Source organism: Panulirus ornatus, chromosome 4 (genome assembly GCF_036320965.1).
Source record: "Panulirus ornatus isolate Po-2019 chromosome 4, ASM3632096v1, whole genome shotgun sequence".
NCBI classification, from domain to species: Eukaryota; Metazoa; Arthropoda; class Malacostraca; order Decapoda; family Palinuridae; genus Panulirus; species Panulirus ornatus.
In genome coordinates, this window is record NC_092227.1 from 10633445 (window position 1) to 10660823 (window position 27379).

Genomic DNA, 27379 nt, shown 5'->3' on the forward strand with positions numbered 1-27379 from the left:
TCTGGTGGCCACAGTAATTTCAAGTTCCCTCACGTAATTTTGTCCTGACTAAAGAAGGTGCCGAACCATCAGTTGCAGGAAATTCGGTGGTGTACCTGTACTCCTAAGCAACAGAATCTCACTACCTCCAACACATTCCCATCCACTTTATCTCATGGTTTTTTTAAGGTCCATGACTGCTACATATAATTTTCTCTTCTGCTAAATATTTTTCTGCTACTTTTTCTTTTTTCTTTCAAACTATTCGCCATTTCCCGCATTAGCGAGGTAGCGTTAAGAACAGAGGACTGGGCCTTTGAGGGAATACCCTCACCTGGCCCAATTCTCTGTTCCCTCTTTTGGAAAATTAAAAAAAACGAGAGGGGAGGATTTCCAGCCCCCCGCTCCCTCCCCTTTTAGTCGCCTTCTACGACACGCAGGGAATACGTGGGAAGTATTCTTTCTCCCCTATCCCCAGGGATAATTTTTCTGCTACTATCTTCACAAAGAAAATTTGATCTGCACATCCCTTACCTTCCCTATAGCACTTATTGATCTAGCCATCCTATTTTCTTTGCCCTCTCAGTAACAATCCTCCCTGACACCTTCCCTGGTATGATCAATAACAAGATTCAGGTGTATATGTTGCACTCATCCTTACCACCATTTCTTTAGTCTAAGGGCAATTTCACTGCTCCTGGCCACTCATCTGGCACCATCCTACTTTCCACACACACACACACACACAAACTTTTTCATAAAATACATGGAGCTTTTCCATCTTTAATCTGCTTATGCACTACACTAAAGTATAAAACTTTTCAATAATGCTTATGCCTTCAGTATTTCCATCATTTGCCAACTTGAAAGTAGAGATTTAAATTCAATGCCCAAAAATACATCTAAAATACATTGCATGTCACTTTCAGCATATAAGTATAAAATAACATAAAAATTGACATTGGAAATTATTCATGATACACAGATTTGGGTTGTAGAGGATAATAAGATCAGAGGAACATCAAAGTATTTATTTACATGTCCTCAGAAAAATATATTGAAATTATAAGCAAAGATATACATTATATCTTTAAAAATATACTTACTCTTAGTGTTTCTACATTGTAATAAGTATGAAAAGATCTAGAATGGGCGGAACAATTGCTGAACATGCTGAGATTCCTAAATTTGGCCTAAAACTAACCTTAATACAGAACTGATGTAAATGCAAGTACAGAGCTTTTACCACTAGTATTACCTCTTTAATACAAAATTTTGAAATTCATGATGGTATCTCACCATTTGTACTTGAGGAATGTGCAGATGGTCCTAGACTGGTGATGTTTTAGATCTCTCTAGATGATAGGTTTCTCAAAATGCTTAAGAAAGTGCAGTGCAGGGCCAATATCTGAGAAAAATAAGGTAAGTAGTCTGGAATTACAGACCAGTGTCACAGATAAGTGTGGTCTCTAGGAGCTAGAAAAAGTATTCAGATTATAGATAAGGATTAGCTAGAATACAAAGGTGACAGGAATGGATGAAGGAAAGCAAGTGTGAATATGTACATGTGTATATATGTATATGTCTGTGTATGTGTATGAATATGTGATGTGTATGTGTGTATATGGGTGTTTATGTATATATACGTGCTTATGAGTGGATGGACCATTCTTCGTCTGTTTCCCGGCATTACTCACTGATGCAGGAAACAGCGATTCTGTATATGTTTAATATATAAGGTATAATGTATAATGCACTGAAACCACAGCTCCCTTTCCATATCCAGGCCCCACAAAACTTTCCATGGTTTACCCCAGACGGTTCACGTGCCCTGGCTCAATCCATTGACAGCACGTCGACCCCGGTATACCACATCATTCCAATTCACTCTATTCTTTGCACGCTTTCACCCTCCTACATGTTCAGGCCCTGATCGCTCAAAATCTTTTTCACTCCATCCTTCCACCTCCAATTTGGTCTCTCACTTCTCGTTCCCTCCACCTCTGACACATATATCCTCTTTGTCAATCTTTCCTCACTCATTCTCTCCATGTGACCAAATCATTTCAATACACCCTCTTCTGCTCTCTCAACCACACTCTTTTTATTACCACTCGACATATATAGATATATATATACTTTTATTTATTTATCTATTTTGCTTTGTCGCTGTCTCCCGCGTTAGCGAGGTAGCGCAAGGAAACAGATGAAAGAATGGCCCAACCCACCCACATACACATGTATATACATACACGTCCACACACACAAATATACATACCTATACATCTCAATGTACACATATATATACACACACAGACATATACATGTACATAATTCATACTGTCTGCCTTTATTTATTCCCATCGCCACCTCACCACACATGGAATAACAACCCCCTCCCCCCTCGTGTGTGCGAGGTAGCGCTAGGAAAAAACAACAAAGGCCCCATTCGTTCACACTCAGTCTCTAGCTGTCATGTAATAATGCACCGAAACCACAGCTCCCCATCCATATCCAGACCCCACAGACCTTTCCAGGTTCCAGTCCTATCATCAACTTTCTTCTCTCCATAAATTACCTTTCTTTGATTTAACTTCTAAACCCTACTCACTTTCATGCCAATGATTCCATTCAATGTACTTCAACTCACTTTCTCTCCCCCTCCTGTAAACAGCATTCATTCTTTTTTTATGCAATGAACTTATCTCCTCACTTAATTCGGACCTGTGCAAATTCTAAACTGGGGAGGCAGTAACCTGGTTAAAATCAACAGTACAAAAATGCAATTTCTACCTAAAATTCTCTAAATCTTACTTATTTCCTAATGTGTGTCTGCAATGTAACAGAGGTGGGGTGCTTAGGAAGTGAGTCAACTGTTTGTAGATGACATGGTTCTAGTGAGATTAGAGGGTTTGAGTTTGGGGGAGTATGTGACAGAAAGAAGCTGAGACTTCCGGTGATTAAAAGTAAGGTTATGAGGTTTATCAAGGGGTTTTAATGCAAATTTAAATGGCAAGAACCTGGATGAAATGGATTGTATTAGGTAACAAAGAGTGGATATGGCAGTAGATGGACCTATGGGAGCCAAGTAAACCTTAGGATTAGGGAGAGGGCAAAGGTCCTGGATGCACTGAAAAGTGTTTGGAAAGAGAGGGCCCTATCTGTAGGAATGATGATGATTATGTCTGATAGTATAAGGATCCTGACAGAGCTGTATGGAAATGAGTTGTGGGCTCTACATACAAAAGTATGGAAGATGGCAGAATTATTGGAAATGAAATGTTTGAGAACAATACATGATGTGACAAGGGCTGATTGAACAAGGAATGACAGGGTAGCTGTGAGGTGTGGAAGTAAAAGGAGTAAGTCTGAAAGAGGTGTACAAAGTGTACTAAAATGGTTTGGCCATGTGAGTAGGATGCATGAGGAAAGACTGACTAAGAAGTTATGTGTCAGAAGTGGATGGAACAAGGAGGGGTGGACCGAGAATGAGATATCTCAGAGGTATCTGGGAATGAGCATGCAGAAAGGTGTAAAGCATGCATGACAAGTGGGATAACTGGAGCAATGTTGTATACAAGGAGCCAAATACTGTTAACCATCAACTGCTGCTAGTACATATGTGGTCTCTCAGAAGAATATGGGGTCACTGCAGCTGGTACATTTCTTTTTTCTATGTTGAAGGCTCCATTCAGGGACAAAAGTCCACATCAAGGCAGGGTCTTAATTGAAATATAGAGAATTATGAAGCATAGAAAGAAAAGATAAGGGAAAGAATTAATGAATTTTTGACAAAGTGAAAGTCGTGTCTTATGAAATGTCCCAGGTCACAGTTACTAGGAAAGATATGAGAAGGTAGATAGTTCCAATGCTTCGACGTGAAGGGAAAGAAGTAGGTATCAAAATAGCTCACCCTTGAGTTGCCAATGGCAACACAATAATCATGGTTTCTGCATTCAAAACTCCCAGGCAAAAGCGTTGCAGGCAAGTACTGGTAGTAGAAGACCTAACTGGCATCATTCATAATGTTGCCATATGATATGGGCATTTTTTCTCCCAGACCATGGGGGAGAAGATAGTGCAACAACTAAAGGCTGCAGCCACACCATTCAATTTCATTAACTATGCTGATATTCTTGGTGGATAGGACTCACATCAACTGTGTTAATGAGGGAAGATGACTGTCCATTAAGTGAAGATGAGAGGTATAGTGACTCAGAGGGAGACAGTGAGGTTGGACATGATTTACACACACCACCACCAAAATGGACATGGTGTGTACTTAATGGGGATTGAGCAGGCAGCGGTATATGGGGCTGGCAGGCTTCACACCATTTATGTCAAAAGACTTTTTGTTTCATTCCTCAAATTCAGGAATAGAAAATGCTTTTTAAAAGGAACTTTATTTTTTTCTGTAGGTTACTGGCACAGGCATAATAGAAAAGATTGTGGAGGTAACAAACAGGTATTATCAGTATCTCAGGGAAACATTTCCTCCATTTTCACCTCGCTGCAGACTGGCTAGTGGGACAAACACAACCAAGGATGAGATGTACATTTTCCTTTGTGTATGATTCTAATGTTAACTGTAAAAAGAAATGATGAATGACTACTGCACAATGGATAACATGAATGAGATGAAGATCTTGGAAAGCTAATGCCTTATGCCCACTTTCTTAAACTCTTGCAACTTATTCACTTTGTTGACAATAAACAACTTCAGTGAAGAGGTAATAAGCTGCAGAAAATCCAGCAAATTCTTGAACATACACTCAGTCTTGCTTAATGTAGGATCACTACAAGTAATTTTGCTATTACAAGAGGAACCTACTTCTACCACTACCACTTTTTACATCATCAGAATTAGCTACTATGTGGGTGTGTGCAGTAGAAAGTGAGACATACTTCAGTAAGTGTGCATTCTAAATGGAATCTACCACAATCTTGGCAACAGGTGGGTCTTAGTTATTGCTGTTGTGTGGATCTGCACTACTTGTACCATTTGGTTATACCTGCTAATGTGATTTTCCTGCAAGCCACTATATTTGTGTTTGCAAATATGGCATCCAAACTTCCAGCAACATCCCAGAACCAAGTTACACTGAAGAGAACCTCTATTACCTTAAAAATGGAGCTATTAATCTTACAATGCACAGATGCAAGTGAGGGAGCATCTGCATCAACACTAGGGCGTGCTTACAACCTGGATAAATTTACAATCTGTAACATAAAGAAAAAATGCAAAGAAAGTTTGAAGTACAATGGTCCACTCTACTCTCTGCCAAGATAACCACAAGGGTTAGGAATCCACTTATAAAGAACATGGGTAAAATGCTCTGGTTATACACAAAGCATGAGACAAAGAAGAAAAGTAGCCTTTGTAAACTTTAGCTCAGGTCTGAAACTCTGGAGATTTATGTGAAGAAGAGAATGTAGCCAAGACAGAGCCATTTCAAGCGAGCAAAGTTTAGCTAGTTAAGTTTCTACGATGTCAGATGCTAGACAGCTTGAAAGTAATGGGGGAATCCACCAGTGCTGACCAAGAACCTGTATATGCAAAAAATTCCTAACAAATATCATGTCTTTACAAAATCTATGAATAGCAGAGAGTTTAATGCTGTAGAGGAGTCATCTGGCATGTGCTATCCCAAATGCAACACTGTGTTAGAATACGTAGGGTAAATAACATTTATCATGATGATTACTTTTCACAAAAATATTTTCATATTATGTAAAAGCAGTTATCCAAATAAAGCTAATACTACACTTTCACAAGAAAATTATGAGTGGCAGTAAAAACCCCACTCATAAATGAAGCATCTGACAGTGCTTAAAGAGCTGTACAATCATGAAAATACATAAATGTTGACAGAGTAAGGACAGCCAAATTCAGTTGAGTCTTACATTGTTGCCATCAAGAGACGTTACCCTGTTCATTTTCATTACTGAATATGTTTAATATTCTTTTTTCAATTTTCGTAATTACTGCTGCACTGGAGAGGGAGACCATAAATTAACCAGCTGCAGTGAATGGGTTAATAAGCTGAAAGTGGGAATGAAAAGTTATGTGGGGCTTGATTGTAGATAACAGGCTTTGGTTTTGGCATGTCATACATGATGTCGACTTGCTATCAGTTGACTGAAGCAGGGCACATGAAGCATCCACAGTAAACAATGGAAAGGTTTGTAAGGCCTGGTTGTAGATAGGGAGCTGTCATTTTGGGGCATTACATATAACATTTAGAGAATGGATGTGAGCGGATGTGGCCTTTCTTTGTTCCCAGCACTACCTTGCTAATGCAGGATAAGAAAGAGAGATGCAAGTGATGTATGTTGACCATGGAAGAAGAGAAAATTAAAGATGGGCCCTGAGCATGCTGCAGAGAGAGGTTCTAAATCACGGTCAGGTAAGCTTGGCCACCACCTGATCTCAAGACATCAATGTCTCAGAAGAGAATCTGTGTGGCATGAATTTTCGTATCTTTAGCCTTGAAACAATATGTCTGCTTCTTATTCTATCATATTTGTTCTGTAATTCTGCATAATTCTTCTATCAAACTTGTGTGCAGCATCTGTAATTCACTGTGCTTTTGGAAATACAAATTGCATTCAGCAAATCATGTTATCAAAGATTAAAATTAAAGAGATAGAGACAATCCCCTTCAAAACTTCAATTCTTAAAGTGCTGAACTTTATAATAAAACAGGTAACATATCTTGGAATGTAGTTAAAATGTAAGTAGCTTCTGAAGCTGAGTAATTTCAATAATTAATACTATGTTATGTTAGGATACCAAGTAGGGATTAAGAACATACTTTAAATTACATGTTTAGATTATCAATAAATTTAAAAAAAATAAAGTTTTCACTGTTCAATTCATCACCAAAGGACATGAAATCCCTAAATAAGAGACAGCATGGACTGATACCATGATGACTAAATACAACAAATATACTGATCTGTTATGAGGGATTAAGCAAAATCTAAACAAAAGGGATAAGTAGGTGGTCTTTTATAATGTCCCCCACAGGAGTAGGTCTAGAAGAATTATACTCAGCTGGAGTTAAAGGTAGACTACTTATAAGAACTGATAACTGTCCAAGAGAGGAGAAGTGACACTGGGGAAGCCTTTTCTGATGGATGATTGTCGTAATTGGAGTTCATCCCGACTCCATGTTGGAACTACTACTATTTCTAATTTACGTAAACAAGTTACCAGATGAAATCAAATCATGCCTTGATATGTTTGCTGATAATACCAAAATTATGAGAAGTATGATATGACAAGCAATGTGATCTTCTGCAAAGAGACAATAATAATGAAAAAGATATGAGTTAATATCATGCCAAACTTGTCATCTGATGATCACATACGGGGAATAGTGAGGGTGACAAACTAGATTTTGGTCAAAGTCAAAAAGTAAGTTAAAATTGTTTATGTGCATGGTGAGGAAGCTGGAAGTGATTGAGCACTCTGAACTCACCAAACAAAAGAGAGAGAAAGGTTCAAATAAATGCAATATGAGGATAGTAACAGAAATGAGGGGTACAAGGTATAAGTGGTGAACAAATGAGATAAGGTAATAACAGACGATGTGCGTGCAAATGCCCCAGGATAAGTCACAAAGATGTATGAAATATGAGAGACTTACTGATTGGGGTCCAAATGGGTTAAACATCCTTCCTAATACATATACAGGTGTTTGCTTTCACTGTTCATCTTTTCATCATACATACTTAAAGAAAGTGATTTTAAATAACAATCATCCCTTTCTCATTATTTGATATTGCTGTTTTTAGAAAGCAATGTGCAATAATTTCACTAAGTTTTTCAGAAAGAACTGATGACCATGAACAATAAAAAATACAGACAGTCACATTATGCAACAATGTGGCTATTTGTAGAGGCTAAATTATGGTTATCTAAGGGGAAAATATGAGGAATTGTGAGAAGGGTTGACTCAAATTTCAACATGGTCCAAGAGCTCATGACATTTAAAACCATATTTCCCCAAATATGGACAGACAGAATACCAACAAATAAAGGTATAAAAAAATCAAAACTTAAAAAATATATTAAAAATTAATAAAATGTTAAGAAACCAATAAATATTACCTCAAATAACTTGTACCAGTTTCAGGGGTACATCTCTACCTCTATGGTTCAGTGTGAACCAATAAAATTATCACTATAAAGAAAATACTCTAATTCTACTGTGATTCCAGTGTAAAACCTCATTCCTCAAATTTCTGAGAATGCAGCTGTTTGATATAAGAAAGTTCTAGTTCAACTAATACATGAAAAAGTAAACTGATGACAAATAAGATATTGATGACTATAAAAATCACAAAATTCAAACTATTAACAATCACAACACATATACTGAATTGACACTGAGCTGTCACTGTGAACAAGGCAATGTGCAGCGTGGCCATTGTCTTAAAGATTCTGTGTTCCCAAGCTTGATGAGGTCTGGTCGAATCAGATCACGCAATGATTCATGACGACTCTGAGGGAAACACAAATTGACATGATTCACGATCTAATGTAATATATGATTTTTTTCAGTAATATATGAGGAAATGCCATTAGTCACAAGCAACCATACATATATATGTAAAGAATATAAAGACTTTCAATTGTATATATTAAATTACTTAACTATGGACACAGAATTCAAGTGATATATGCGAGCAGTTTTCCCATCATCTTATCAGTGCTTAAATTATCCAATGAAAGCATGCTATCTAGAATGGATAAAATAAGGCCCAGGGACTGTATGCTGATTTAAATGAATTTCTTCTTCAAAAGTATATGAAATTACAGGAGGGTAAATATCTAAGGTTGGAAACTATTTACACAATAATTAACTTCAGACAAATGATGTATCTACATTTCTTTTTTCAATTCTGTTAAAAAAATTTCAAGTGGGACTAATTTCTGCAATATGACATTAAGAGCCTCGAAGTATATATACTTGGTTTTCCCCAACTTACATATCTGAACTCTGACACAGAGACAATCTTGATAAATACTTGCACTTCTAACAGCTGTCTCCCATATACCAGATAACCATGGCTTTCAGATAATGAGTCAAATTCATGAAATTTGATACAAAAAAGCTTAAATGATACTTGTTAAGACGTTCCAACAAATAAAGGTAGTGGAATCCTGAGACACAAAAAGACTACCCTAATTAGTAATAAGATTTCCCACAACTCTCAAAAACATTTTTTTTTTTTTTTTTTTTTTTATACTTTGTCGCTGTCTCCCGCGTTTGCGAGGTAGCGCAAGGAAACAGACGAAAGAAATGGCCCAACCCCCCCCCCATACACATGTACATACACACGTCCACACACGCAAATATACATACCTACACAGCTTTCCATGGTTTACCCCAGACGCTTCACATGCCTTGCTTCAATCCACTGACAGCACGTCAACCCCTGTATACCACATGACTCCAATTCACTCTATTTCTTGCCCTCCTTTCACCCTCCTGCATGTTCAGGCCCCGATCACACAAAATCTTTTTCACTCCATCTTTCCACCTCCAATTTGGTCTCCCTCTTCTCCTCGTTCCCTCCACCTCCGACACATATATCCTCTTGGTCAATCTCTCCTCACTCATTCTCTCCATGTGCCCAAACCATTTCAAAACACCCTCTTCTGCTCTCTCAACCACGCTCTTTTTATTTCCACACATCTCTCTCACCCTTACGTTACTTACTCGATCAAACCACCTCAAACCACACATTGTCCTCAAACATCTCATTTCCAGCACATCCATCCTCCTGCGCACATCTCTATCCATAGCCCACGCCTCGCAACCATACAACATTGTTGGAACCACTATTCCCTCAAACATACCCATTTTTGCTTTCCGAGATAATGTTCTCGACTTCCACACATTTTTCAAGGCTCCCAAAATTTTCGCCCCCTCCCCCACCCTATGATCCACTTCCGCTTCCATGGTTCCATCCGCTGACAGATCCACTCCCAGATATCTAAAACACTTCACTTCCTCCAGTTTTTCTCCATTCAAACTCACCTCCCAATTGACTTGACCCTCACCCCTACTGTACCTAATAACCTTGCTCTTATTCACATTTACTCTCAACTTTCTTCTTCCACACACTTTACCAAACTCAGTCACCAGCTTCTGCAGTTTCTCACATGAATCAGCCACCAGCGCTGTATCATCAGCGAACAACAACTGACTCACTTCCCAAGCTCTCTCATCCCCAACAGACTTCATATGAAATAGAAATAAAATCATTATCCCAACTTAATTCACTGATATGCCTCCCTTGCATACATGATTCCATGCATTTTCCCCCATTCTTCTCCCTCCAGTATTCTTCCACACCTCTTTTCCCCATGTCACAGGTGGTCTTCCCCTGACACCAGCCCCTTAAAACATACTATTATAGTTTCCTTGTAAACTTTCCAGCTTGCATTCTTTCCACATGCCTTAACCACTTGAAAGTATTACATTTCATCCACTCTTCTATTCCACAATTCATTCCTTTTACATTTTATGCCATGCCAAATCTCTCATACACCCTCTCATTTAGTTTTTCATTCCATCTCGTCATGCTGCATGCTCCACTTAACTTATTTACACAGCCTAGATTCTTGACCTCTGTGGCTTATCCCATGTCTATGTTTCAGCTGCATAGGGCAGGGATGGGAGGGATATGTTGTCCCTTAATCCTTTCTTCATTCCATACTTATGCCCCTACCCTTCATTAATGCATCAAGGAACTCAACGATGCTTCTATCCTATACTACTCTCTCCCTTATCTTTCCTTCCATATCATCAAACTTACTCAAAACAACCCCTAAATAATTAAATTCTGTCATGTCTTCCAATCTTTCTCACCCAATATCTATAATGCAATTTAGTACACTTTCTTCTCTTACTCTAGAGGGCTTTGCAAAATCTGCACTTTCATTGTTTCCTTTAAAATAACATTACTTTTACATACCTATGCTTACACACATCATAAAATACATTAACAACCTTCTGCAACTCCTCTTCACTCTCAGCAAACAACATAGTATCATCTGTAAACAGGCTTGTCACTAGCCACCATACCTCATCACCACACTCCTCTACACCCCTTATCACTCCATCCATATATATGTTATACAGCCACAGTGACATCATACACCCAAACCTCACACCCACATATAAACTGAAACTTTCACATAACTCTCCATCCACTCTTGCACATGCATTTGCCCCTCAACAGAAGGCTTCATACAATATAACAGTTTTCCCCTACCCCATATATCAGTAACACATCTAATAAGGCATTCCACGTGACTGTCATACACTTTCTCCATATCCATAAAAAATTGCATGTAGCTTCTTACTTTTCATAAGATACTTTTCCAAAGTTATTCTCTACACAGAAATCTGATCCATATATCCCCTAAATTTCCTGAAACCCCCTTATTCATCACTTAAGTCTGCATTCAGTTGTTTCCATTACACTATCAATCAATGCTCCTGCATGCACTTTTCCTGGTATACATAACAAGACTCTTTCCCCTATAATTGCTATATATATCAATTTATGGCATATTGACCCCTGTATGCTAAACTGTTCCAATTCACTCTATCCAATACACACCTTTCACCCTCCTTCAAATTCAGGCCCTGGTTACTCAAAATGTTTTCTGCTCCATCCTTCCATCTCCAATTTGCTCTCCCCTTCTCCTCGTCCCTTCAACTTCTGATATATATATCCTCTTTGTAAACCTCTCCCACTCATTCTCTTAATATGTCCAAACCATTTTAGCACTACCTCCTTAGCTCTTTCAATCACACTCTTCTCACTGCCACACCTCTCTTATCCTTTTATTACTTAATCAAACCACCTCACATCACATACTGTCCTTAAACATTTCATTTCCAACATATACACCCTTCTCCACACATCCTTGTCTACAGCCCAAACCTTGCAACCATACAACATGGTTGGGATTACTATACCTTAAAACACACTCACTTTGCCCCCCCAGGTTAATTACCTCTTTCCATACATTCATCAATGCTCCCAGAATTCACCCCTCACCCATCCTATGACTTACATATCATACATTAGATAGAGCAGATACTAGAAAAATATGGTGCTGTGCAATCTTTTTTTCAATGTTGTTCATATAAGTACACACAATCCTAAGAAACTAACAGGGAGACACTCATGCAACCTTTTGTCACAAACAGAAAAAAATCCCTGATGTTACATGTGCCACCATATTAGTAAAAGACTGGTGAAAGAGAGACCTTAATCACTGTAATGATGTAGATCTGTGTTTTGTAGTTTTGTGTTCTAAGAATCGAAACTACAAATGAATATAATCATATGAAAATTCTGTTTAGTGTGTATTGTATAAGGAATGGATGCAAATGAGAAGAATGAAAAATTTAACAATCAACTTATCAATATAGTGCAAATGGAAGGACTAGGTGCTTCATATCTTTTCTATGTACGTTTTATTAAAAGTTATTCCAAAGACCATCACAGATAAAATATAGAAATGAAAAAGAACCAGTAAAGTCTTTGGATATAATCAAACTTTACCATGTAGCAAATAAATAATATACTCAATGCCTCATACTGGGAATACTTGTAATTGTGCTGAGTTAATGAAGTTTCAAGAACAAATAAATTCACATTATAAAACAATGCCAAAAAGACAGAGCAGTCCTAACGAGAGTACATCTATGGAAATTTATGGAACTCCATCTGCTAACCACGATTTGGTGTTTCTTTTTTGGTGTTCAAATAGGCTGTATGATAATTTCAATTATATTTGAAGTCTAGCATCCATATATTAGAAATAAAGGGCTCATCTCTGCTTCACATTTCGGCAACTTGTATTTATTTATCCATCCACCCCCTGCATACACTACTGACAAACATATTTACACTGTAGTAACTTGGCAGACACTGAACAACTAATCTAGAACTCAACTACAATAATCATCCATCCATGTGGACCTATCCTTCCCAGAAACGTGCAAATCACACTTTTTTCACGTGCACTCTTAACAACATCCACCTCTTCAAAATCACAAACATCAGTTCTGCATAATCTTTAGCTAACCTGCACTTACCCTACCAAAACAATCATAATATCATCACACTTTTTGACTTGTGGTGGCCCAGCCAGTGAATGTGGCTAGTTTCACAAGTGCTGCAAAAGCCCCATATAACACAGGAACCTGCGGTACGAGTAAGCAAATAATTAAAGACAGCAGGTACTCTGTAAGAACAGCAACAGAGAACTAAGTTTGCAAATGAGGTAAAAGTGGTTATGTGGTACTACTGTCAGCTGCCTGCATTTCATTTCTCACTGGCTAATAACTTGGCCTGTTTAGTAGTATATGACGAGTCACATATATAACTTTCCAATATTTTAACTTATGTTTGGAGAATTCTAGATAGACTCTTGGATGCAAAGCGTAAATCTACACCTTTTCTGACACCAAAAGCTGGAATATACTAACCTTAAGCTCTGCAGCTAAATGGAAGAATGTGTCATCCACATTAGTGTTGTCCTTTGCAGAGACTTCCATTACCGTCATAATTTCAGGCACAGTCTCACAAAGTGCCTCTGCCTCTTCAAACTCAACTTCACGCAAGGTTTCCAAATCACACTTATTACCTGTGTAATGTACAATTCAGTATGTGACAACAACTGAACATACAGTGAATCCATTTTCATAATGGATATATGTGTAAGTCTACACCAAACACCATAGTCAACAAGACATCTATCAAGTTCACTGGTCTGTCATAAATAATAATTTAGTGTCTAATGAAAATATGAGAAATAAATTCACGAAATGAATTCACATAACTTTACTCCAAATTTGACAGTTTGTTTTTTCACACACAATCAAGTAATTATAAATCTAAGCTTCATGTGGATAAGCAACAAAGGAAAAAAAATAGTGGTGAATATTCATAAGTGTTACAATGAATTTTTCAGTTTACAAATGTAACTAACACCTGTTTATAATCTATATGTAATATATAAACCACCACTTTGTGGATGAAAAGAACTGATTTACACTAATGACCGGACATGACAGTGATGTAGTGTCCATTTCTAACCTCTGCACCATGATTAGACATAAGTTGCATTCAAAGTTCAATTCCCTAGCATTTTATATAACTAGGATCTGAAACAGTAACACATGAGCCAGAGCAAATACTTACCAATAAGGACAATGGCTACTTGAGGGTGTGTGTATCTACGCACCTCATCCATCCATCTCAGAACACTAATAAAGGAAGATCGCTTGGTGATGTCATAAACTATGGACAAAACACAGCAACTTAGACATAAAGAAAACAAAAGCATCTGCAAAACATCTTCAATCTCCCTACATAATCATATAACCAAGAATCAAAATCAATAAAATCCTGAAAATGAAAAAAATCTTATCAACTAAAGGTTACTGTCTGTAACAATCTATCAATTTTGCAAAATGAAATGCTTTACAGATCAAGTACGTTATTCTCATTTAACTAGGAGCTGATCAACTGCTCTTCCATTACAATGAAAAGGAAAAACAAACTGTATGGGACTTTTCTAAATTTCACAACATACTGTTGGGACACGTATGATCTAGTATAGTTTAAAAACCAATCAAATGGTCAACTAAAAGACTGGAATATCCCAGCCTTAAATAACTGGCTACCAAGAGATCACAAATTATAATTTGTGACCACTTGAACCTTTCCGTGTATGTATTCCACTGCCTTGGTTAACAAACAGTTTGCCCCCAAACAGAGGGTTACCTTTCTAGAGTTCTAAGACTAATCAATTAGCTCTTCAGTTAGACCTGTCCTTGAGTTCATGTGCTGACTAAGAAGCCTCCTACCTCAATACATATGTCAGCACATCTTTGTGAATCATTTCTACAAACTATCCAGTTTGTATTACAATGCATAATTTTTTTTTTCAAAATTTTTACCAACTCAAGGAAACTTCATAATCAACAAAACTTAAAACTTCAGATTCTTATAAGCTGTACTGATTTCTAGGGAACTATAATGTAAGATACTAAAACTATGTGTTCCAATCACTGTGTTGCTCATGAAGATTTTTGATTGAAAGACTGTATTTGTGTTACACAAAATAACATAGTCAGCAGATTGAATGGTTTTAAAATAAACTAAAAATTAAGCTCATCAAGCTTTGGGTGTTTCTCATTGATCAGAAGTGAGCCAATTTTCAATTTCTAACAATCATTATAATAGTATGAGTTTAAGTATGCTACATAAAAATAAGCAAACCTAGCAAGTCTTCCTAAAGTTTTGCCGTGGCATTTGCTATTTTTTTCTTTCCTTTAACTTGGAGGCTCCAGTCACAGATAAAAGTCTGGGATGGGCCTTAATTGTAATATAGAAAGGTTAATGAAAAGAAAAAGAAAAGACAAGGGAAGGTATTTACAAATTTTGGATGAGTGAAAAACCTGCCTTTTAAAATGTGCCAGGTCACAGTCATTGGGGACACACAAGCAGCCAGCTCTTGGAAGCAAGAACCAAAGTAATACCTATAGAAGGGAGAAAGTGGACTAACAATATGGCGTAAAGCATGCAGGTCAAGTTTTGAAGTTTGCCTGGGAGAATTTATAAGTCATACTGCTTTCGATTCAACTTTGTTAAGTGTGGACACAGGGCTAGAACCATCCCGGGGGTGAGAGAGAGAGAGAGAGAGAGAGAGAGAGAGAGAGAGAGAGAGAGAGAGAGAGAGAGAGAGAGAGAGAGAGAGAGAGAGAGAGAGAGAGAGAGAGAGAGAGAGGGGGGGGGGGCAGAGGTTCTGGGAGTGCTGAAGATTGTGTAGAAAGTGAGACTGTTATCAAAGACTGCAAAAATGAGTATGTCTGAAGGAATAGCAATCCCAACAATAGCATATGGATGTGAGACATGAGCTTTGGATAAGACAGCAGAGGAGGGTGGTTGTGTTAGAAATCAAATGTTTGAGGATAATATGTGGTCTGAGGTGGTTTGATTGAATGAGTAATGAAAGAGTAAGAGAGAGGTGTGGTAATAAAAAGAGTGTGGTTGAGTGAGCTAAAGAGTGTATGCTGAAATGAAGAAAATGAGTAAGAGAAGGTTGACAAGAGAGAATATACTCGTGTCAGAAGTGGAGAGAACAAGGAGAAGGGGGAACCAAACTGGAGACTGAAGGAAGGAGTGAGAAAGATTTTGAGCCATCAGGATCTGAATATGCAAGAGAGTGAAAGGTAAATTGGAATATTGTGGCATACAGGGGTCATCATGTTATCAAGTGACTAAACCAAGGCATGAGAAGCATCTGAGGTAAAGTATGGAAAGATCTGCAGGGCTTGGTTGTGGATATGGAGCTGTGGTTTTGGTGCATTACACATGAAAACTAAAGAATGGATGTGACCAGAATTGGCCTTTCTTTGCCTGCTCCTGGCACTACCTTGCTAACGCTGAAAACAGTAATCAAGTATGAAAATATAAATCAGATTTACCATCCACCAAAAAATGAAAGATAAGCCTCATATTCTGTAATTAACCTTACCAATTATGACACCATTGGCTGATCGATAGTAACTCTGGGTTATGGTGCGGAAACGTTCTTGTCCAGCAGTATCCCAAATCTGTAACTGAAAGCAGAAATGAATAAATTATGGCACCAAGAAATACTGGAAGATGGCCCATTCAAACAAAATATAATGAGAAGAGTAACTGCAGAAAAAACTGCATAGTGGTACTGATAATTCATAAACCTCTAAAGAATATAATGAGAAGAGTAACTGCAGAAAAAACTGCATAGTGGTACTGATAATTCATAAACCTCTAAAGAATATAAATGAGTCAGAAGAAATATACAAAGATAACAAAGAAGGAACAATCATGATGGGTACACTTTTCAGATATGGTAAACTCCTAATAATGGAGGATTTAAATTATAAAAAGAGAGGCTGGGAGAATTGGTTTCTCATGGAGACACATATATCCTCTTTGTCAATCTATCCTTACTCATTCTCTCAATGTGACCAAACCATTTCAACACACCCTCTTCTGCTATTTCAACCACACTCTTTTTATTACCACACATCTCTCTTACCCTTTCATTACTTACTCAATCAAACCACCTAACACCACATATTGTCCCCAAACATCTCATTTCCAACACATCCACCCTCCTCCACACATCCCTATCTATCGCCCATGCCTCAAAACCATATAACATTGTTTGAACCACTATTCCTTCAAACACCCATTTTTGCTCTTGAGATAACGTTCTCGCCTTCCACACATTCTTCAACGCTCCCAGAACCTTTGCCCCCTCCCCACCCTGTGACTCATTTCTGTTTCCATGGTTCCATCTACTGCTAAATCCACTCCCAGATCTCTAAAACACTTCACTTCCACTAGTTTTTTCTCCATTCAGGCTTACCTCCCAATTAACTTGTCCCTCAACCCTACTGAACCTAACAACCTTGCTCTTATTCACATTTACTCTCAACTTTCTTCTTTCACACACTTTACTAAACTCAGTCACCAACTTCTGCAGTTTCTCTCCCAAATCAGCCACCAGCGGTGTATCATCAGCAAACAACAACTGACACTTCCCAAGCCCTCTCATTCACAACAGACTGCATACTTGCCCCTCTCTCCAAAACTCTTGCATTCACCTCCCTAATCACCCCATCCATAAACAAATTAAACAACCATGGATACATCATGCACCCCTGTCGCAAACCAACATTCACTGGGAACCAATCACTTTCCTCTCTTCCTACTTGTACACAAGCCTTACATCCTTGGGAAAAACTTTTCACTGCTTCTAGCAACTTACCTCCCACACCATATTCTCTCAATACCTTCCACAAAGCATCTCTATCAACCCTATCACATGCCTTATGTTTATATAGTAAAATATTTATAATCCAACAGTCAAATAAATGAAAAGCTCTTGTAACAAATTTCCAATATTATTCAGTATAAATGCATATTGTAGTTGCCAGTATCAATATCATTTGATCTTAAATTTTTTGGCATGTACTTTGATGGTTATAGAAAATTTTCTTTTAGATGTATAAAAATCAGGTAATGCTCTTGCTAAATGAAAGACTTGCAAAACGTAGATTAGAACTGTAAGGCATAATGCAATATGAGTGGTTCACACTGAAATCATCAAATGTACCAGTTTCATGTCCAGTGTTGGTTGATTTATAAATTTATGGTTTTTCTGCTTGTATTTGTTAATCAACTAATTTATTTTCTGTTATTATAGACAGCACAGTAATATGGTACCAAAGAACATTGGTTTATTTGTTATTATAGACAAAACATTGATATGGTGTCAACAATGCAATAAAATTTGTAAAGGAAACACTCACATAACTGGCACATTCTCATATCCAGCAACACTTAGGAGCAATAAATATGATGATAAAGATTTCCTGTACATGTATTAGAACAGTTTGACCCTTTTTAACACAAAAAAGCATTTCTTTATCACTTTCTGATTTGAAAAAATTCACATCACTGTACTAAACTTCTAAAGTTTAGTACATTTATAGATACATCTCTTTAAACTAAATCAATTGTAGAGCAGAAGAAGTGATCTATCCAGATTAAGTTCCACAAACATCTGCTTATACATTTAGGCAAGTTAAGGGAATATTTTTTCATCATTGTTCACTTTTCTTGCAGTAGCAAGGTAGTGCCAGGAATATGTGAAGAAAGACATGACACATCCACTCTGTAGCTGACATGTATAATGCACTGAAACCAGAGCCCCTATCAACAACCAAACCCCACAGACCTTTCTTTGATTTCTCCTGACTATTTCAATGTCCAACTTCAGCCTACTGACAGCATCTCCCCTGTATACCACTTTACTGCAATTGCCTTTGTACAGAGGAATAGTAGGGAGAGTGGTAAGGTTAATATACAAAATTACAGAGGACTTAGATTTCTGAGCATTCCAGAAACAATATTTTGGAAAATTGTTTTTGACAGGGTGAAGAAGATAACAAAGTGCAGGATATGTGAAGAGCAGAAGTGCTTTAGGAAATGTAAAGGATGTGTAACTCAGACTCTTTCTAGTATACAGAGTAGATAAGAATAATGAGCTAAAATGTAAGGTTAGGATGAGTGGTGAGCTATTGGAAGAGGTTAGAGAACTGTAAGTATATGGATTCACTTCTGTGCAGGTGGTCTAAAGTAGGAGAAATAAAGGAGAGAACTGTCCAAGGAAAGAAGATAACTGGATATTTGGGAAGAATTACGAATAGGAAAAATGTCATAAATGTTAAAAAAAAATGTTGGAAGCATTGCACGAGCATGACATGGAGAGATAGTTTTAGGATTCTTTAGGATACCACATCACTCCAATTCACTCTATTCCTTGCCCTCCTTTCACCCTCCTGCATGTTCAGGCCCTGATCACACAATCTTTTTCACTCCATCTTTCCACCTCCAATTTGGTCTCCCTCTTCTCCTTGTTCCCTCCACCTCCGACACATATATCCTCTTGGTCAATCTTTCCTCACTCATCCTCTCCATGTGCCCAAACCACTTCAAAACACCCTCTTCTGCTCTCTCAACCACGCTCTTTTTATTTCCACACATCTCTCTTACCCTTACGTTACTCACTCGATCAAACCACCTCACACCACACATTGTCCTCAAACATCTCATTTCCAGCACATCCATCCTCCTGCGCACAACTCTATCCATAGCCCACGCCTCGCAACCATACAACATTGTTGGAACCACTATTCCTTCAAACATACCCATTTTTGCTTTCCGAGATAATGTTCTCGACTTCCACACATTCTTCAAGGCCCCCAGGATTTTCGCCCTATGATCCAATTCCGCTTCCATGGTTCCATCCACTGCCAGATCCACTCCCAGATATCTAAAACACTTCACTTCCTCCAGTTTTTCTCCATTCAAACTCACCTCCCAATTGACTTGACCCTCAACCCTACTGTACCTAATAACCTTGCTCTTATTCACATTTACTCTTAACTTTCTTCTTCCACACACTTTTCCAAACTCAGTCACCAGCTTCTGCAGTTTCTCACATGAATCAGCCACCAGCGCTGTATCATCAGCGAACAACAACTGACTCACTTCCCAAGCTCTCTCATCCCCAACAGACCTCATACTTGCCCCTCTTTCCAAAACTCTTGCATTTACCTCCCTAACAACCCCATCCATAAACAAATTAAACAACCATGGAGACATCACACACCCCTGCCGCAAACCTACATTCACTGAGAACCAATCACTTTCCTCTCTTCCTACACGTACACATGCCTTACATCCTCGATAATAACTTTTCACTGCTTCTAACAACTTTCCTCCCACACCATATATTCTTAATACCTTCCACAGAGCATCTCTATCAACTCTATCATATGCCTTCTCCAGATCCATAAATGCTACATACAAATCCATTTGCTTTTCAAAGTATTTCTCACATACATTCTTCAAAGGAAACACCTGATCCACACATCCTCTACCACTTCTGAAACCACACTGCTCTTCCCCAATCTGATGCTCTGTACATGCCTTCACCCTCTCAATCAATACTCTCCCATATAATTTACCAGGAATACTCAACAAACTTATACCTCTGTAATTTGAGCACTCACTCTTATCCCCTTTGCCTTTGTACAATGGCACTATGCACGCATTCCGCCAATCCTCAGGCACCTCACCATGAGTCATACATACATTAAATAACCTTACCAACCAGTCAACAATACAGTCACCCCCTTTTTTAATAAATTCCACTGCAATACCATCCAAACCTGCTGCCTTGCCAGCTTTCATCTTCCGCAAAGCTTTCACTACCTCTTCTCTGTTTACCAAATCATTTTCCCTAACCCTCTCACTTTGCACACCACCTCGACCAAAACACCCTATATCTGCCACTCTATCATCAAACACATTCAACAAACCTTCAAAATACTCACTCCATCTCCTTCTCACATCACCACTACTTGTTATCACCTCCCCACTTGCGCCCTTCACCGAAGTTCCCATTTGCTCCCTTGTCTTACGCACTTTATTTACCTCCTTCCAGAACATCTTTTTATTCTCCCTAAAATTATATATATATATATATATATATATATATATATATATATATATATATATATATATGAGTATATTAGTGGATGGATAATTCTTTATCTATTTCCTGGCACCAATATATCAGATAATCTTTGCTATAATACCCTTAAAAATCTTCTACACAAAAACAGCAGAAAATAATCACATACTACAAGCATCATCAATAGAGAAATATTCACTCAAGTCAAATCCAAATTTACCTTAACTTTCTTAGCATCTACAGAAACTGTCTTCATGGAGAAATCAACACCAATTGTATTACCATGGCGCTCAATGTACATGCCAGACTTGAATCTTTGAACAACACAAGTCTTTCCAACACCACAATCACCAATCACAACAATTTTGAAAAGGAAGTCAAACTGGTCATCAGCAGCATTATTTGTTGTGGCTTGTGCAGGTGAGGAGGTCATTTTGAGTATTTCTTGCTGTAAGATACTACTAAATTCAGGCTACCTGTGGAATGTAAAAAAAGTTGGTTTAACATCCAAGTGCTGCAAGGTATAGAGAACAAAGTACCATACTGGCTCACAAAAAGGACAGGTTCAATAAGCCAACATAATCAACACTATATAAGGATCTTTTTACAACTGCCATTTGTTCAGTTTAAGTAAAAAAAAGTAGATCTGTAATCTATATGATTCCTGTATGCCTATAAAAATATATGTCCAATAAGCTATCAGCAAGATCTAGTGCATGACAGTTCACATAAAATTTTCACTATACAGTGTAGTCACTGCAACATTCTACATAATGTATTAGCTCCTTTAGCCAGCCACAAGCCTTGAACCTAGCTTAGATTATTCTGGGTGTTAGGTCAAAGATCATCATCACTACACCCTCATCAGTACCTTTCACCTATATTGCTATTCTGCTAGGACCATCATCAGTACACCTACAAGTCCACCTTAGGGTTTATGGAACTTTATTGGCAATGGCTCTTCCAAAGAGAGATAAACTACAAAAAATTACAATAACTATTATACAGACACAAAAATGCTTGTGAATTTCCTATATTGCCCATTTACTGTGCACTTGCATATCTCACCAGCAACTCCATTCACTCAGTCTGTCCTAATATATTCTCTAAGTCATTATTTTGTATCAGCTTTTATTTGTAATTACTTAACACAGAAACATCCCTTTTGATTTCTTTATAGCTCTTTTTCAAACATATATATATTATACTTTGTCGCTGTCACCCGCGTTAGTGAGGTAGCGCAAGGAAACAGCCCAACCCACCCACATACACATGTATATACATACACGTCCACACACGCAAATATACATACCAATAAATCTCAACGTATACATATATATATATATATATATACACACACTGACATATATGTATATACACATGTAACAATTCATACTTTCTGCCCTTATTCATTCCCGTCGCCACCCTGCCAAACATGAAATAACAACCCCCTCCCCCCGCATAAGTGCGAGGTAGCGCTAGGAAGAGACAACAAAGGCCACATTCGTTCACAGTCTCTAGCTGTCATGTATAATGCACTGAAAACACAGCTCCCTTTCCACATCCAGGCCCCACAAAACTTTCCATGGTTTACCCCAGACGCTTCACATGCCCTGGTTCAATCCATTGACATCACGTCGACCCCAGTATACCACATCGTTCCAATTCACTCTATTCCTTGCATGTCTTTCACCCTCCTGCATGTTCAGGCCCCTATCACTCAAAATCTTTTTCACTCTATCTTTCCACCTCCAATTTGGTCTCCCACTTCTCTTGAACACATATATCCTCTTTGTCAATTTTTCCTTATTCATTCTCTCCATGAGACCAAACCATTTCAAAACATTCTCCTCTGCTCTCTCAACCACACTCTTTTTATTACCACACATCTCTCTTACCCTTTCATTACTTACTCGATCAAACCACCTCACACCACATATTGTCCTCAAACATCTCATTTCTAGCACATCCACCCTCCTCCGCACAACTCTATCAATAGCCCACGCCTCGCAACCATATAACATTGTTGGAACCACTATTCCTTCAATCATACTCACTTTTGCTTTCCAAGATAACGTTCTCGACTTCCACACATTTTTCAATGCTCCCAGAACTTTCGCCCCCTCCCCCACCCTATGATTCACTTCTGCTTCCATGGTTCCATCTGCTGCCAAATCCACTCCCAGATATCTAAAACACTTCACTTCCTCCAGTTTTTCTCCATTCAAACTAACCTCCCAATTGACTTGTCCCTAAACCCTACTGTACCTAATAACCTTGCTCTTATTCACATTCACTCAGCTCTCTTCTTTCACACACTTTACCAAACTCAGTCACTAGCTTCTACAGCTTCTCACCCGAATCAGCCACCAGCGCTGTATCATCAGAGAACAACAACTGACTCACTTCCCAAGCCCTCTCATCCACAACAGACTGCATACTTGCCCCTTTCTCCAAACCTTATGCATTCACCTCCCTAACAACCCCATCCATAAACAAATTAAACAACCATGGAGACATCACGCACCCCAGCCACAAACCGACATTTAATGGGAACCAATCACTTTCTTCCTACTCATACACATGCCTTACATCCTCGATTAAAACTTTTCACTGCTTTTAGCAACTTGCCTCCCACATTATATACTCTTAATACCTTCCACAGAGCATCTCTATCAACTCTGTCATATGCCTTCTCCAGATCCATAAATGCTACATACAAATCAATTTGTTTTTCTAAGTATTTCTCACATACATTCTTCAAAGCAAACACCTGATCCACACATCCTCTACCACTTCTGAAACCACATTGCTCTTCCCCAATCTGATGCTCTGTACATGCCTTCACCTTCTCAATCAATACCCTCCCATATAATTTCCCAGGAATACTCAACAAACTTATACCTCTGTAATTTGAACACTCACCTTTATTCCCTTTGCCTTTGTGAAAGAAGAAAGCTGAGAGTAAATGTTAATAAGAGCAAGGTTATTAAGTACATTAGGGTTGAGGGACAAGTCAATTGGGAGGTAAATCTGAATGGAGAAAAACTGGAGGAAGTGTGTTTTAAATGTCTGGGAGTGGATTTGGCAGCAGATGGAACCATGGAGGGGGAATTGAGTCACAGGGTGGGGGAGGGGGGCAAAAGTTCTGAGAGTGTTGAAAAATGTGTGGAAGGCAAGAACATTATCTCGGAAAGCAAAAATAGGTATGTTTGAAGGAATAGTGGTTTCAACAATGTTATATGGTTGCGAGGCATGGGGTATAGATAGGGTTGTGCAGAGGAGGGTGAATGTGTTGGGTTTTACGTTATTTATATATAAGAATGCTATACTTTGAGATAGATGTCTTAGCATGCCCTAATTTATTTCATCCTTCTCAAATCCAACAGATTTAATGTCTCATAGACTTGATATCATCTTCATATATACTCACTTATTAATGTCCTTTTCATCATCATGGGAGACGAGAAGGGGAAAAGTCTCTGTTTTATTCCTTGCAACTCCCTAGTATATCTGCTGACACTGAATACTGATGGGAAACTTTCAGCAATAATGTTAGCCAACATATTTTTCCATTCACTGCAACATACACTACAGTTTTAATTCCTCTATCAGCATCCTCTACCATGGGGTGAAATGTATGGCCTTAAATTCTTGCAGTGGCATCTCACATAACTTTTCCAGATGCTATCACCTAAACTTTTTCCCTTAATGGCCATATCTGTCCATGACAATAACCCTTACAAAAATGCCACGAATCTAATTCAATAAGCTTAAAAATAACCCTGGCTGTGGAACACCATAAACCAAAGAATGTGTAGTAGACATAAAGATATATCACATTGTGTAAAAATGTAATTAGAGGGTTATATTGTAGCTATTCTTGGAATCACAATTAAGAAGATTTTGCAAAACTTGTAAATGTCCCACACAGTGTCTCAGGATATTACGGTTGCCACAGTGTAAGGGTTTAACATTACACTAACTTACACAACAATATCAGCCAATATCTAAAGGAATGAGCTCTGCATGGCTAAAGTATTACTCTACCATGTGTAAAAGTGTTCCACTTACTTTTCCCCACATTTTTCCTGATCTTTACCGCCATCCCTGTTACTCTTTATCACATGATTACTTAGTCTTTCTAGTTAATCAGCATCCATCCAAACCATTTCTGCTAAATATCACGAATCCATTCATATGAATATCCTCCACTTTTGTACGTTTGTGGTGATCAAAATTAATGATTTAAGCTACAAGATTCGCTAAGATATATGTTTTGAACAGAGAGATGCTACGACTGAAAACCAAATTCATCTCCCTAATATAACATACTGAATGTAAACTCTTCTCTTCTGTAAAATAAGGACACAAACACTTCCTTTTCAAATAACGGAAAACCCACTGAAGCTGAAATTAAAGAAAAAAAAAAGAAATGTTTGTTTAGTTCATATCTAGTTCGCACATCTGCAGTGTAAACAAAAATCGCCTCCTCAAACTTGGGACATGACATACCATGTTACTGTTGCCTCTCAAAACCAATATTCCTTTCGAATTACTACTAGTTTTCAAAACCTTAGCTACACTTACGGTCTACGTAAAATCTGTGAGGGGGAAAAATTCCTACCTGAATGTTCAACAGGTGGAGGAAGGTGGAGGAACTGAACAACACATTTACAGCCTTGGATAAAAACACTTACATTCACTGCAGAGACAAAATGTAATATAAACAAAAATAATGATTCAATCACCAGAACAAACAAGAGCAATTCAGACTATTGATCTGTTAGTTTTCTTTATATGGAGTTAGCTTTAATGTCCAGTTAGCTTTAATATTCTTGATATGCGCATATTTTTCCTATTGTGAATTAGACGGTGTTTTCAACGGCATGAGCGACCTATCTCTCGATTAAAAATGATTTTCCTTTCTTGGGTTTTGGGGAATTCTTATTCCATTCTTGTGTCTGTTTATAGTCCAGTATAACAAAGAAAGACGCTCTCATTGCTCCTGGTATACCAAGTCCTCTTGTGAGTGCAATCATATACTTAGTCACAGTAGCCCTGTTATGTCTGTAATTAAATACTATTTCAGCAGGTCCTGGTGTGATTATGTAACCATCTACTGTCCCAAGAGATGTCCTTTTGCGAGTTTGGCCATCTACTGCCTCACCTGAAGTCCTGCTGTGACCCTTGTAAACATCTACTGACTTAAAAGTGTTGTTGCATGTAGCCATCTGCTGTCCACAAACATAAGTCCTCATGAGAGTGTGGCTCTATTAACTCTATCTAAAATCCTTCTGTGAGTCTATAACCATCCACTGCCTCAACATAAGTCCTGTCGCGAATCTGTAGTCATCCCTTGACTCAACATAAGGCCTGTCTCCTGTCGTGTGTCTGTGTAGTCATCTACTGTCTCAACAGAAGTCGTCTCCTGTTGTGTGAGTCTGTGTAGTCATCTGTTGTCTTAACAGAAGTCCTGTTGTGAGTGTTTGACCACTTACTGTCTCAACAGTTCCATGAATGGGAACTATGAGTCCCAGGGTCTGTCAGTAGTGAGACATTGTGTGCTCTGGGGAACACCACAAGTAACTGAAACAGACAGTCCAGCCCGTCCATGACAAATACGGAGATATACAATGAACAAGATTATATAGCATTGCTTCAGTTTCAGTCTTTTTAACAATACTATATATCAAAAAAGGCTTGGCAAAGTCAAGCAAATACAGCGTCAACCTATACAATATCTTGTCTGTTTTAAGTGCTTGGGAGACGAGTGATTATCATCAGCTGGTGAGGAATTCGTGTTGGTTGAGGAAGACATATTGTGTGACCTGACGCTACTTTCGTACAACAAAGTATTTATAATTTACGTGGGACTGATACGACTAAAAGTGCTCAATCAGATGGGTCAAGCACATCAATTGTCTTGATAAATGTGTTGATAGCCAGTCTTGGGAAAGAGAGTGGGACTGCATGATATAGATGAAATACAATTCGTGGGACATGAACAATGGCTTTGAGTCTAATGTTTGAGTGTATGATGGAATGTTATTAGGAGAGGTTGGGGTAGTCACGTCCAGGTTAGTCTGGAATTTGATGACGGATGTGGAGAAAGTTGGAGGCGACCATAAGAGCAGATGGTTGTGTGTGTGTGTGTGTGTGGAAAGGGAAGTGGGGGGATAATCATCTTATTTGCGTAAAAAAAAAATGATTGGATTAGTGATGGAGTATCTGTGATTTACAGTTTTGTGTGACTTT

The 27379-nt window shown here is 38.2% G+C and overlaps 1 protein-coding gene across 4 annotated transcripts; it reads right to left on the minus strand.

Annotated features, from left to right (window-relative positions):
• Positions 1-996: 996 nt before the first annotated feature.
• On the minus strand, positions 997-26728 carry Rab19 (RAS oncogene family member Rab19). 4 transcript variants are annotated; one of them, XM_071693631.1, is made up of 6 exons: positions 26623-26728; positions 21342-21597; positions 16562-16646; positions 14221-14319; positions 13506-13663; positions 997-8489 (listed from the first exon to the last, which is right to left on the minus strand). In XM_071693631.1, exons 2-6 carry the CDS (start codon positions 21552-21554, stop codon positions 8382-8384), a joined length of 663 nt encoding a protein of 220 aa, XP_071549732.1. In that variant the 5' UTR covers positions 21555-21597; positions 26623-26728; the 3' UTR covers positions 997-8381. The 4 variants fall into 4 exon arrangements, with proteins under 4 accessions (XP_071549732.1, XP_071549713.1, XP_071549724.1 ...); XM_071693612.1 differs by lacking the exon at positions 26623-26728 and adding an exon at positions 25749-25981; XM_071693623.1 differs by lacking the exon at positions 26623-26728 and adding an exon at positions 25712-25837.
• Between the last annotated feature and the right edge of the window lie 651 nt (positions 26729-27379).

Bases quoted from the DNA above. Each gene is read 5' to 3' on its own strand.
- Rab19 (XM_071693631.1), bottom strand. From the start codon at position 21,554: ATGACCTCCTCACCTGCACAAGCCACAACAAATAATGCTGCTGATGAC. The intron at 13,664-14,220 runs GTAAGTATTTGC...TACATTACACAG, and splicing joins AGTAGCCATTGTCCTTATTG to GTAATAAGTGTGATTTGGAA. The intron at 8,490-13,505 runs GTTAGTATATTC...TGTTTCCCTCAG, and splicing joins ATTTAGCTGCAGAGCTTAAG to AGTCGTCATGAATCATTGCG.